General features: G+C 42.8%; 1 protein-coding gene across 1 annotated transcript in view; it reads left to right on the top strand.

Moving 5' to 3' along the window:
- The window catches only part of LOC311056760 (glutamate receptor 1-like), a gene marked incomplete at both ends in the record, with an annotated part of 168,303 nt that overhangs the window by 84,162 nt on the left and 69,412 nt on the right, over window positions 1-14,729 (top strand). The window contains 5 exons of the mRNA XM_084073566.1: window positions 857-1,015; window positions 2,222-2,389; window positions 11,394-11,498; window positions 11,999-12,112; window positions 13,722-13,928. Of these exons, the coding sequence (XP_083929692.1) occupies window positions 857-1,015; window positions 2,222-2,389; window positions 11,394-11,498; window positions 11,999-12,112; window positions 13,722-13,928 (753 nt within the window). The remainder of the gene's footprint in view (window positions 1-856; window positions 1,016-2,221; window positions 2,390-11,393; window positions 11,499-11,998; window positions 12,113-13,721; window positions 13,929-14,729) is intronic.

Raw genomic sequence — 14,729 nt, 5'->3', positions numbered from 1 at the left:
CACACACATACATATGCACATACACACACATACATATGCACATACACACACATACATATGCACATACACACACATTCATATGCACATACACACACACATACATATGCACATACACACACACACATACATATGCACATACACGCACACACACACGCACGTGTGTGTGTGTGTGTGTGTGTGTGTGTGTGTGTGTGTGTGTGTGTGTGTGTGTGTGTGTGTGTGTGTGTGTGTGTGTGTGTGCGTGCGTGCGTGCGTGCGTGCGTGCGTGTGCGTGCACACGTGCGTACGTGCTTGTTTGTGCGCACATGAGGGTGTATTGTCAGAGTGACAGTACAGTATTTAACAGGGTTATTTTATGGCGGTAGAATTATCCCCTGACAGGAAATAAGCAGTTTAAGCCTCTGCTTAAACTGACTGTATGAAACATTTATTTAAACGTGTTTCACTGCCTCACTGTTGCACAGTTTCTTTAATATGTCATTGTATTTATTTTGTACATAGGCTATTTGAAAATAGCAGATCTACAAGCTTGTACATCTGCTATTTTCAAACGTTTTAGTACTTTAACTTTCGGTACTTAAAAAGCATTTTGATGCCAATACCTTTGTACTTTTAATCGAGCATATTTAGAATTCTGGACTTTTACTTTACTTTTACTAACAGAGTATTTCTACATTGCAGTATTGATACTTTTACCCCCTATCGGGCAGGTTTTGGTACTGGAAAGTGCCCTGTGACGTCATGCTAACGCTATTAGCATATTAGCATCTTAGCTTAGCATTTAGCAACAAAGGTGCCTCTTATTACTACTCTTATATAAATAATTTGAGTACTTTTTAACACCACTGGGTGGCAGGGTTTCATGGACCTGAACTTCACCGAGTTCCAGAAGTTGGGTCCCAACGTGACGGGCTTCCAGCTCATGGACTACACTGACCCCGTCGTGGAGGAGGTCAACCAGGAGTGGCTTGACTTCGACAACAAGGACCTCAAACTGCCACGCAGGAGACTCAAGGTATAAACACAAGCAGTGGTGTAAAAGTAACTGAGTACATTTACTCAAGTACTGTACTTAAGTACACTTTTGAGGTACTTTTACTTTACCGGAGTATTTCCAATGGTCTATACTTTTACTTCTACTCCACTGCATCTCAGAGGCAAATATTGTACTTTTACTCCACTAGAATTATATGAAAACTTTAGTTACTAGTTACTTTGCAGATATAAATGATTACATTATAAAACATACATTAACCACTTTAGCCCTATTTTATACCTAGGCTATTTGAAAACAGCAGATCTACAAGCTTTCATGGTATTTATTGAAAAAACATGAAAATGTGTGCAAATCTTTGAATATCTATTGTTTTGAAAGCGAACCTTTGTAACTCAAATCTTTGCTTCTGGGGGATTCTACAAATGTCCCCCAAAATTGTATGTAGTTGGCCACGGACCCCCATCTCAAAATATTTAGTTACAGGGACCCCCAGAAGCAAAGATTTGGGTTACAAAAAAAATAAATATATATATATATATATAAAATCACACCCAGTGTGAAGTGGGCGGTGTGTGGTCATCACAACATGACTCACTTAAAAAAAAAACATAAATGTGTTTTTTAAGTCCATACTGCTATTCATAGGGCTGCACATGTGTCATGTGTTTCGCTAGCCAATCACAGTCCTGAATTTGCAAAGTCAGCCAATCACAATACAGCTAGTGGTGATGACACTAGCTGTAATGTGATTGGCTGACTTTGCAAAAGTATAGATTTGCATTGACTGTGGAAGGGTTAGCGTTGTAGACTGCGTTGTAGACTATTGGCCAATCACGGTGCAGGATTGGTCAGTGTCCAAACCTCACTTATAGGGGGCGGTTACACCGCCCCAATAATATTCAAAGATTTGCACACATTTTCACGAAAAAAAAAACAGATCTACAAGCTCATAGCGCGGCACTTGGTGCCGCGCTATGAGCTTGTATATCTGCTATTTTTGAATAGCCAAATAAATCAAAAAATGACACAGATGCTTCCCCGGCATCAGCTTTGAATGGAGGCTAATTGCTTGTGCAACGAGCAGGGGTGAAACAGCGAGACTTACAGGCCATTCATAATGAACTGTCACTTCCTATACAGACTCAATTTACGTCCCGGAAGCTGGCCCCTTATTGGTTCTTCACACAGGGGCTCTGACCTATATGCTCTCTTCTCATTGGCCAGTTCACAGGGGCATTGACCTATGACGGCATCAGTGTCATGTCCACGGCGTTCCAGAACCTGAGGAAGCAGCGGATAGACATCTCTCGCCGCGGCAACGCCGGCGAGTGTCTGGCCAATCCACCGGCTCCGTGGGGACAAGGCATCGACATCCAACGAGCTCTGACACAGGTGAGTACTTCTACTGCACTACTACCACGGCGTTGTTGCCATGTCGGCTTTTCATAAGCGACTTTGGGCTTCTTTTTTCTGTAAAGTTGGTAGTTGCGGGTTGTGTTTTTTTTTGGGGGGGGGGCTTGTTTCTAACGTGTTCTTGCTTGTTTAGACTTGCTTCCAGTGGTTCTCAAATATTTTCATGACATTTTTTTTTTTTACATTACATTACATTGTTCAGAAAGCTGCGGCTCGTCTGGTGTTCAACCGCCCCAAGTTCTCTCACACCACTATCCTTCTCCGTTCTCTGCACTGGCTCCCCGTAGCGGCTCGCATTCAGTTTAAAACCCTGGTGCTAGCCTATAGGGCAGTGAAAGGAACAGCTCCTTCGGGTTTTGGTCAATGCCCACACCCCTGCCCGACCACTCCGGTCTGCCACCTCGGGGCGACTGACTCCCTCGCCACTCAACGGTCCTTCTGGTCGATCTACACGGTCACGACTTTTTTCTGTTCTGGCCCCACAGTGGTGGAATGAACTTCCCACTGATGTCAGGACAGCAGAGTCACTGATGTCAGGACAGCAGAGACACTGCCCATCTTTCGCCGCAGGCTGAAAACCCACCTCTTCAGGAAACACTACCCTTCCTCTTTGTCTGGCCTACTTGTTGTTAACTAGTTGTAGGAACTATTGTTGTATTGTTGTATTGGATCTATTAGCTCGTACTCATTTGATTAAGGATAATAAGGATAATTCCTTTTAACAGGTCGTTCATGAAAGCCCTTGCGGTCTTGTTTCCAATGAGAACCTGTGAGCAATTAGGGGTTAAGAGTCTTGCTCAGGGACGAATTTCATTTCATCGACACATATGCTGTCCTGGCCGGGAATCGAACCTGCGGCAACCAGGGCCTCTGGCTCCGTAGGCAGGACTCACTAACCACTCAGCTATGGCCGCCCCATTTGGCTATTTTATCTCATGTGTGTAAGAAAGTAGGTAGCTGATATATTGCACTTTTACCTTAGCGCTAGGTATACTCTTGGTTGCTTGTTTTTTACAGGAAATGCACTTAAGACTTCTGGTGATTAGTAGTTTCGTTCCCTACCTATGTTGAATACACTTATTGTAAGTCGCTTTGGATAAAAGCGTCTGCTAAATGACTGTAATGTAATGTAATTTTTTTTTAACTAAAGTTTTCAAATAATTGTAGTGGAGTAAAAGTACAATACTTGCCTCTGAGATGTAATGGAGTAGAAGCAAAAGTATTGGAAATTGGAAATACTCTAGTAAAGTACAAATACCTAACATTTTTACTTAAGTACAGTTACTTTCCACCACTGGTGGTCAGTCAGTCAGTCAGTCAGATCAGCCGTTTTCTGGAACCAATATGTATAAATCTACAAATCTCCTATTATCTGCTTATTATCTGTCTGTGGCCCTTTTTTTGCCCCATTTATGGACATTCCTGATGTCGTTAATACGATGACATAATACTGACGTCATAGACTGGCCTCCAAGTACCATGATAACATACGTTTATAGACGAGTTCTAATGACGGCGGGGGGGCTCTCTGACGATGATGTCATAAGGACCCCGTGTGACATCATATCGCACCGACTCAGGAGAGCTCTATAAATAAAGGTGTCGGCCATGCACTCGCTTCATTCATTGACCAGACCGTCGACTTTGACATCGTAGTACGCAGCGACACGATGATGGGCAGGTTTCTGTGGGGGATTTTTGTGCTTTCAATGGTGGTTGGTTGGACCATCGCTGAGATTAAAATGTGGAAGGAATTTATGAAACTCGAGGAGGAGGAGGAAGCGTTAGAGTTAGAGAGGCGGTTAGAGAGCTTGGAGAGCGTGAGAGAGAGCATGAGAGAGAGAGAGAGAGAGCTGAATGAGCAGTACAAACGCCTGATTGATGAGAGTGAGGGAGGAGAGGGAGGGCCAGGGGGTCCCCAGCTAAATTAGTGAACATAGCCTCAGAATCATTTTTAACCCCTTATCTTTGGCTATTCAAAAAACTAGAAGCTCGGCCGCCCTTCGGGCGGCCGAGCGTCTAGCCCTTCGGGTTGCCGAGGGTCTAGTCGGGGACCGGCCTACACAGGAACGATGTAAATAGGGAATGAATGCTCCACCCTTTAAATCAAACCCCATTATACCTGTTGTCATAGGACCCGTTTTGGCCATCTGTTTGCCTGTGTCCATTTATGCCCATCTGTGTGTGCATTTATGCCCATATATGGAGCTATCTGTGTCTGTGATGTATGGACATCTCTGTATGTGTCTGGGTGTGTCCCTTTTATGCCCGTATATGGAGATCTCTGTGTCTGTCTGTGTCCATTTATGCCCATTATCCTAAAGGAGTTCGCTATAAACAATGTTGTCAGTAATGCCCTTGTCATTATCCACAATGAAAACTTTTACAGCGCTGGCTCTCTTTCCTCTAGAGAAGGCTGTGTAGAGTTGGCCATGAGCGAACACAGGTTTAGGCAAGTAGATGCCAACTCGTTCATTCTCTTGGCCCTGACCCTTATTGATTGTAACAGAGAATGCTAAGCGGATAGGGAACTGTCGTCTAATGAAGGTGAAGGGAAGCTCATCTCTGTCATAGTGAGGTATTCTTGGTGTTTCGTTTTGTTTCACCCCTGTTTGTGCCTACTGCAATCTCACACTCAATGACTCTGTCCATCATTTGCATTACCACCATTCTGGTGCCATTCTTGAGAGTGCGGTCAGGACCTGATTGCAGGTTTCTAAGCAGCATGACTGGTGCGCCTACTTTCAATTTGAGGTTATGATCAGGGATTCCAGAGGGTGTCAGTGAATTGAGTAATTCCACAGTCACGTAATCCTTGTGGTCGTCCTCCTGAATTGAGTCGGCTGAAAGGTAGACTCTCTCTTCTGTAGGTAAGTCAGCCAAGCATATGTTGTTGATTTCTCGGATGTCATTGTTCAGAGGAGTGTATACAGTGCCTTTGAGAAGGTTGGCTTTGTTGATACATCCATTTTGCAGGTCAGGAAAGGTGGAAGAAATCAGAGTATTCAGATCCTTAACCAAGTGTTGTGGTGGAATTCGGATTTGAACTTCTGTGTCCTCGTGAGGGAGTTTTCCGTCCCCTAAAGCAAGAAGATAGTTGGAGAAGTCCCTTTCAGCTGTTTCTGTCCTCATGTTGATGTTAAGCTTGTGGTGCTTCATGAGAGGATACAGTGGTGACATCTGGATGCATGCTGTAACTAACTGGGCTCTGCTTGCTCTTTTAATAACAGGGAGTGTCTGCCTAGGGTCTCCACCCAGAAGGACAGTTTTGCCACCCCAAGGTTGTTGCGAGTGCATGAGGTCCCTCAGTGTTCTTTCCACACACTCAACATTAAATCGGTTAACACTGAATATCTCGTCCCAGATTATCAAGTTTCTCTCTTTGATGAGCCTAGCCAGGGAGGACTCGGCGTTGATGGCACAGACAGAGTCTTCAAAAATGGGGATTGGGATCTTAAATCTTGAATGAGCTGTCCTACCACCCTCCAGGTTCTGTGCCGCTAAGCCTGTGCTGCCCACACACAGTACAATGCCATTCTCTGCGCGAATCTTAGCTGCAATTGCCTTAAAGGTAAAGGTTTTGCCATAACCTGCTGGGGAGTTTAGAATGAACTGCCGTGTGATGGTTTCTTCTTTTGGTGCATGTACTGCCTGATAGACAGCTTCGTAGAGTGCCATTTGTTCTCCATTGAGCTTAGGAGCAAGTGACTTTACAATTTGTTCTTGCTGTGTTATGTTGAATTTTTCAGATCTGAAGATTTGTGTCAGTTTTTCCTGCTCAGTTAGTGGTCTTGGCTGTGGCATATCATTGTGTTTGGATAGACTACCTCCCATTTGCGAGAGCTCGTTTTCAATTGCAAGTAGTACCTGATTGTGTATAAATGTTGTGTCTACTGCATCTGTAGGGCACCTCTGTGCAGTGGCCTCCTCATGGACAAAGTCTTCACTAAGCTGTTCAAAGAATCTTTCAAACAGATCTTTGGGCTCTGAAGGTTGACAGTAGTGGAGGATGATGGCAAAGGTTTCTCTTACTTTCCTTGAGGAAGCGTAGCTTGAGACGTCACGCATGGCGGTAATCCATTCTCCATCGTCCTGAAGCAAGCCCATGGCTAGAGCAGTGTCTTTGAAAGTGTCATAGTGGTTGCCGTTATATACCTTAAGGTCATCATAGGTCTGTGGTCCTCTGATATGTCCTAGGAGCAGTTTCAAGTAGAATCTTTCTCCTTGGAGCACTGATACATTGGACATCCTGCCTATTGTACTTGGAAGTTCTGCATCCTTGAGTTGGTGGACTCTTTTTTGCCACATGTGGTCCTTTGCATCCCATTTGTAATGTTCTGGAATCTGCATGTAAAGATATTGCCTTGCGTCAGGGTCCCTGCTGTTTAGTTGGAAGAAGGCAAGCAATGTAGTTGGTTTGGCTGCCGCTAGGGCCTCCTGTGCATAGCCTTCTCTGAAGATTATGCTCTGCTGGCCATCTGTGTGGATAGCGAGATTGGTGACAGCAGGGACTCTGTCCTGGATCTTGTATTCCATTGTTCTCCAGTGTGCATCATGAGCATCAATGGTTCTGGCATTGATGAATCTGGAGATCTCATCCCTGTCTTCAATATCGAGAGTGCCAACATCAACTCCTTTATGGACGTATTTGTACGTGGCTGTGCTCCGAAGAAAAGTCAAGCTCAAGAGCAGTGACAATTTCCAAAAGGTGTATGTGTCATCGGCGAAATCGCACACAGAACGGCTAGTGGACCTAAACTTCACGGCCCTGCTGCGTGAAATACCAGCGGGGAAGGACTTTTATATCGCTGCAAACGGGCGGCTGGTGAAACGTATGCCCTCGGGACCCGGCGAGAGCGCAAACACGCCTCGTAACTCGTCTCTAACCGATTGAGGAGAACATGCCCAGCCCGTGAGTACAGAACCGTTTCTGTTGATCAATTGGAATGTTAACGGGTGGACCTCAACAAACTGTGAACTCAGAACTGTATTGCTCAATTCTCTAAATCCTGATTTCATTTCTCTGAATGAGACTCACTTATCCGACGACTCTCTTGTTCTAGAGGGATTTACTTGGTTCGGTCATAATCGTATTGCGCACAGGAGAGCTGTCAAGGCCTCTGGTGGTGTTGGACTTTGCGTTAAGAACACTGTCTGTGAGCAGTTCTCCGTTAACATTGTGGATAAAGTGCATGATGGAATTCTTTGTTTACGTTTTGAACACAGGGAGTCGCAATATTCTTTTTTTATTATTTCTTGTTATTTATCCCCTGAAACTTCAACTTGGGGACGGAACGCAGATATTTTCTTTAATCATTTATTGGCATTGATATACACAGCAAATGGAGACGCTACTTATATCTGTGGTGATTTGAATAGTCGAATTGCAGATCATAAAGATTATGTTGATGAAGATGATATTCCTCCTAGGACTGCATTGGACACAGGTGTAAATAAACATGGGAAAACCTTCATTGAATTTCTGAAAGATTCTAAATGTTGTGTGCTTAATGGAAGGTTAAACCCAGAAAATGATAACTTCACGTCTATTTCTACGCGGGGTAAAGCTGTGGTAGACTATATTGTGACCCCACATGCTGATTTAAACACATGCCGCGAATTTTGTGTTTACACTCCCTCTGAGCTTATAGAAAAAATTGGATATGATGCTGTTAAACTGTTGGATGAGCGCAGCCGACTGCCTGATCATTCGGTGCTCTGTGTGCGTTTTCAGGCAGGTGAAATTCATACTCAGAGGACTGTAGACTCGCAGGCGCAGCAGGGTGTAAAAAGATGGAGTAGACATCTCCCAGGAAACTTTTTGTCTTCTGAGACGTGCCAAAATGCTCTCCTTGAGGTTATAAATCAGCTGCAAAATTGTAGCAGAACTCAGGATAATATAGATTTGTGTTATGGACAATTGTGTAATCTTCTGTATAAAGAATTAGACAAACACTGTTCCATTAGAAATAATGTTAAGAAGTTTTATAGAACCAAACAACCATATTGGAATAATGAACTGAATGGGTTATGGCTTAACCTGCGCACAGCTGAAAAAGTGTTTGTAAAATGTAAAGATCAGGGCAGGAAGAGGATTCTTCAGGATGAATTTAAAAAATGTCAATTTAATTTTGATAGAAGGCTTAGGTTTTTCAAGAGACGTTTTAGGAGAGGGCAAGCTTTACAGTTAGATCAAGCACAGTTTAATAACCCACAGCTATTTTGGAGAGAAATAAATAGATTGGGCCCCCAAAAGAGCAAGCTGATACCAATGGAGATCCTAATGGAAAATGGTGAATCCTCATTTGAAACCAATCAGATTTTAAAACAGTGGGAGAAAGAGTATAGTGGTCTGTATGCTTGCTGTAACCTTCCTCTCGTTAATGAGCAATTTCTAAAAGAAACTTGTAAATTAAAACATGAACTTGAGGAGGGGATGTACAATGAGAATACAGCATACCAACATTATACACTAAATAATGATATAACAATACAGGAGGTTCAGGATGCTATAGACAGAGCCAGATTAAAAAAGGCAGTGGGTGTGGAGGAACTCCCCAATGAGGTGCTTAAATCCCCTCATATGTTGTCTGTATTACACACACTATGTCAAACTTGTTTCAATACTAGCATCACACCTTCTGTGTGGGACAAATCAATAATTATACCCATTCCAAAATCTCCAAAGGCCGACCCTAGAGTTCCTCTAAATTATAGAGGCATCAGCCTGCTCAGTACAGTTTATAAGCTGTACTCCAGTGTTTTAAATAAGAGACTTACTGATTATCTGGAGTTCAATAATGTGTTGGTGGATGAACAGAACGGTTTTAGAAAAAACAGGGCTTGTATTGATCATATTTTTGTTATTTCATCTGTGGTAAGAGCTAGACTAGAGGAGGGTAAAAGCACATTTGTTTGTTTTGTTGATTTTAAAAAAGCCTTTGATTGGATCAATAGAGACTTGTTGGAATACAAGTTACTCTGCTCAGGTATTAACGGTACATTGTATAATGCCATCAAAGCTTTATACAAAGCCCCAGTCGCTTGCCTGCAGTTAAACGACCTCAGAACCGGCTGGTTTCCCACTCCATTTGGTGTGAAGCAAGGAGATGTGCTCTCACCCACTCTGTTTGCTCTTTATGTAAATTATTTAGCTCAGGAAATCAAGCAGGCCAATTTGGGTCTATCAATTGAAAATATTAATTTGAGTATTCTTTTATATGCTGATGACATTGCTCTGATGGCTGAAAATGTGTTAAATTTACAGAAAATGTTGGATATTGTGGGTCTATGGTGCAGTAAATGGAGACTTGCCATTAACAGAGAGAAAACTCAGATTATACATTTTAGAAGGAAAGCTGAACAGCAGAGTAACCATAGTTTTACTTTTGGGTCAATGTCTTTGAGTTATGTCCCCTCATATAAATACTTAGGTTTTGTTTTTCATGAATTTATGAGTTTTTCTGAGGGGAGGAAAGTATTGGCTGACTCAGCAGGTAGAGCATTAGGTGCCATATTAAGTAAAGTGAAAATGTGCCCTGATTTAGGTTTTGCTACATTTACCAAGCTTTTTGACTCTATGGTTTCTTCCATTTTATTTTATGCAGCAGGTGTATGGGGCTTTGAGGAGGCCACCGAATGTAAAAATATTCAGAGTAGAGCTTTAAGGTGTTTTCTCGGGGTGCACAAGTATACCACTAAGTTGGCCATTGAAGGTGACACAGGTTGGGAAAGCTGCCTCATAAGGCAGAGATGTGAAATGATTAGACTGTGGAACCGCCTTACCCAACTGCCAGAAGAGAGGCTTACGAAAAGTATATTTAATAGAAGATGTAATCATCCATGGAACAGTAAAGCGCAGTCAATGGGGAGAATGCTGCCACCCAACGTAAGTTGTTATGAAAAAATGCTGGCACCCGATGTGTTAAAATTCAGGAAACTCGTGAACATTGCAAAAAGTTGTGAAAAATGAGGGGAGCTCAGGGTGGTAAAGTCCCCCCCCCCCAACCACAGAGGTTGTTGGTAGAAATCCACCATATGGCACATCCGGTTTAGTTTGATTTATTTATTTGATTTGCACAAATGTTTTGTTGTATTCACCTGTTTCCTAGGCTGTGTGTTTGTTTCCACTTCCTGTCGATTTCATTGGATATCATTGGTCATCTGACCAGTTTCATTGGATTTCATTGGATCAAATCGACAGGAAGTGGAAAACACACAGCCTATAGGAAACAGGTGAATACATATAGAGGACGTGTTCATTCTTTCCAAGGGAAAGTTTATTAAGATTGAGTTGTTGTCGTTGTACCGTTTACATCATTGGATTTGTTTAATATTAAAAGCAAAAGACGAACAAAAAAGCACGTAAAAAAATAACAATACCAAAAATAAAAGATGTTGGTCCGAGTACAGTGCTTTGGGACACAAGGGGGGGGGGGGGGGAATTTAGATCCTTTCTTTTGCAGAAATTAAGCTTTCAAATGCTGTGTCATTCATTGAAATGGGAAAGGTATTTGATAAAGATGTATTCATTTGAAGCTTGTTAAGCCAGACTAGTCAAACTTGCTACAAAAATCGCTCATGCAAAAGTAGATAATATCGTCTACTTTCATTTCCACCTTCACACATGTGTCTCCACTTCTAAAAAATCGTAAAAATATCAGCTCGCACTTTCACTTCCGGGATGTGTGCAACGTCCAAATGATCACAACATTTGAGCCAATCACGTGCGCGCAACAAACAAGCGTTGCCTGATCCGCGCAGCGGGCGAGAAACAAGCGCCGGCGTGGTCTATGCACACAAGCCGGGGCTGAACTTATAGTTAATTCAACCCCTAACCTGTGTGTGTGTGTGTGTGTGTGTGTGTGTGTGTGTGTGTGTGTGTGTGTGTGTGTGTGTGTGTGTGTGTGTGTGTGTGTGTGTGTGTGTGTGTGTGTGTGTGTGTGTGTGTGTGTGTGTGTGGCGTGCATGTGCGTTGAACCAGGTTCAGCTGAAGGGACTGAGCGGTCACGTACAGTTTGACGAGCGAGGCCACCGTACCAACTACACACTGAGTGTAATGGAGCTGACCAACGCTGGTCCTATGAAGGTACGTTCCGACTATAATGGGACTGAGCCATGATTTTCAGAGATTTTTCCCCCCCTAAAACATCATCAGGTTTTATGGTTATACTAGGAGGAAGATTTTTTTCAAAAAAGTTTACAGAAATTGTTAAAATTATGTTTTTATGTGGACACGCCTCCAGTTCATTAAGTATACCTGGTTCTCACCTCCTCCACCACCTTAGCACCACCCACCTGTCCTAGTCCCTCCTCCTCCTCATGCCCACACCTGTTGTGTTATGATAACGAGGGGGAGGGTAAGTTTTTTACTATGTCACTAAAGCGCTGGTTTTCTATTGGCCTCAAGGTGTCAGCCTCCAGGTAGAAACTCAAAATAGTCAAGAAGACATAAAACACCATAAATAAAACACCACCAGGGGGCTTAATGAAGTTCTATCAACCTCATAAACGCATTAAAAACAGAAAAAGTGCAAAACCATGGCACCGCTTTAAGTTAACCCTTCCATGTCGTGTTGTTGTGTCCAGGTGGGCTACTGGAACGAGAACAAACGCTACGTCAGCATAGCCGTGTACAAACCCCGCGTCGTGGAGGAGTTCAGCGGCCTCCAGAACAGAACCTACATAGTCACCACTATCCTGGTAAGAACCTGTATAAACATACATGGGCTGGGCAACTGGTGGCCCGGGGGCCACATGCGGCCCCCACCACCTTCACTTAATGCGGCCCGCAGGTTAAGACCTGGAACGCATCTGTGTCACTTTTTGATTTGAGCTAAAAAAGCATTATTTTACACTTAAGCTATTCAAAAATAGCAGATATACAAGCTCATAGCGCGGCACCGAGTGCCGTGCTATGAGCTTGTATATCTGCTATTTTTGAGAAATCGTGAAAATTTGTGCAAATCTTTGAATATATATATTTTTTAAAGGGAACATTTTTAACTCAAATCTTTGCTTCTGGGGGGTCCCTGGAACAATACATTTTGAGATGGGGGTCCGCGGCCAAATACATATCATGTTGGGGTCCTTGACGTGAAAAAGTTTGGGAACCACTGATATAGAAACATACGTTTTTTTTTTAAAACTGTTTAGAAGACATTTTTGTAGAATCGGCCTCAGGTCTTAATGGGTTAATATCAGAATACTGATACATTATTGATTTCAGCTGTTACAATTCCAAACATGCAAACATGACCCGCTTTAATGACTTCAGTCTATATTAGTAGCTTAATGACTAGTGTTGAGAACGTTCAGAGCATACTTGCCAGCAGTAGCCATAATTGGAGATTCCCATAAATGGAGACGATCGACCTACGAAGTCTTGACAGCATAGATTATCTTCTAGATGACTATAAACGGAGATTCCTAACATACAGTACCTAGCTGGTTAACTCACCGCAGGTTAACTCACTGAGTGCCATTGACGTGTTTCACGTGTTTACCGCAATGGCGCTGGGTGCCAATGACGTGTTTGACGTGTTTTTGAAAAAATATGAAAAAAAAAAAAAACATTCTTGCGTTCAGAACCCAAGATATCATCATCTGAAGATTTGCTGCTCCATTCACTTCTTGTTTAAAGGATCTACACCATGAATTTAAAAAATATTAAAAATATTTAATATCATATTGTTTATGTCCCTCAAACGTTTTTCAAAAGGTTTGAGCCTAAATCAAGCCTCAGATATACTCATTCCAACTAACTTCTCTCTGGCTTATAAAGCACTTTCACCTGCAATACCACATTGTCCTGTTTGGCACGGGGCGCTATTGAGCCAGTTTGTATGCATGTTATGTCCTGGTTATGTGTGGAAAAAGTAAAAAAAAAAATAAGAAAAAAAATTGAAAAAATTGATTTTTTTTTTTGGTTAGAACTGAAAAACGGGAGGAATTGTTCCCAGACGTGACGTAGGCAGGGGGAACAAATCTGACGGACTGTTTTCAGACCAATTTACATAAAAACCACAGATAGCCTATGAAAGCCTGCATGCTCGAAGTCGGGTATTTGTTGGAACAGAAGAGAGGTGGGGGAGACCAAAAACACACAAAAATGAAGAAAAAGTTAAAATTCATGGTGTAGACCCTTTAAGTTATTACTGAAAAGGGCTGTATCTCGGCTCCTGAGCACTTTTTTTTTACTATGTATTTTTGGCTGGCAAAATGTTTAAAATAGCAAATCTACAAGCTCACAACGCGTCACATATAGAGTAAATGTACTTAGTTACTTTACACCTCTGCGTTTGTCTTGCAGGAGGCTCCCTACGTGATGCTGAAGAAGAACCACGAGCAGCTGGTGGGCAACGACCGCTACGAGGGATACTGCGTGGAGCTGGCGGCCGAGATCGCCAAGCACGTAGGCTTCAACTACCGCATGGAGCTGGTGGGGGACGGCAAGTACGGCTCCCGGGACGCCCTGACCAAGATGTGGAACGGCATGGTGGGGGAGCTGGTCTACGGGGTGAGCATATATAGGCCTCTCTACCATAGATGTAGAAACCTAGATAACCTCATTGAAACAACATTTCTAAGACGTTTTAAGTGTGCCTGCAGCTCGCTAAGTCTGGACCCACAATAGTGTCACTACAAAGTACCACCAATCCACTCCAAATGGCCTGATCCGTGCTCCTAACTGTTTTTTTGGGTGGTCGATTTTGGCGGGGTGAATGAAAAAGCTGTAACAAAATGAATAAAAAAATAATACAAATCTAAACCATTACTCAAATGGTTTGAAGTGCTTGTTTCACCCACTTCCGGTGGTCTGAGGCAAAAACGGAGCCCGATGTATTTGTATTTGTTCGCAGCGGGGGGGGGGGGGGGGGGTAGGCAAAGTTTCTGAGCATTTTGGGCACTTTATTTTTTGGTGTCTATGGGGTGAGCATATAGAACGGCATGGTGGGAGAGCTAGTCGCCAAAAAAAATAGAGATAGTTCACCCACTAAATTACTTTTCATCTATTGATTAGTAAATGGTAAATGATGCATTTATATAGAGCTTTTATCCAAAGCACTTTACATTAATGGGTGAATGTAATGCACAGATTGTGCATTACATTCACCCATTCACACACCCATTCACACACACATTCACACACACATTCACACACCGACGGTGGAGGAAAACCTGCTCATCGTGGAGCAATTAAGGTATACATGGGCAACTGGTGGCCCGGGGGCCGCATGCGGCCCCCACCTTCACTTAATGCAGCCCACAGGTTATTATCGGAATACTGATATATTATTGATTTCAGCTGTTATGATTA

Source organism: Gymnoscopelus microlampas (genome assembly GCF_963454915.1).
Source record: "Gymnoscopelus microlampas genome assembly, chromosome: 12".
Taxonomy (NCBI): Eukaryota; Metazoa; Chordata; class Actinopteri; order Myctophiformes; family Myctophidae; genus Gymnoscopelus; species Gymnoscopelus microlampas.
Note: the sequence above shows the minus strand (reverse complement) of the source record. Positions and strands in the feature narration are given on the sequence as shown.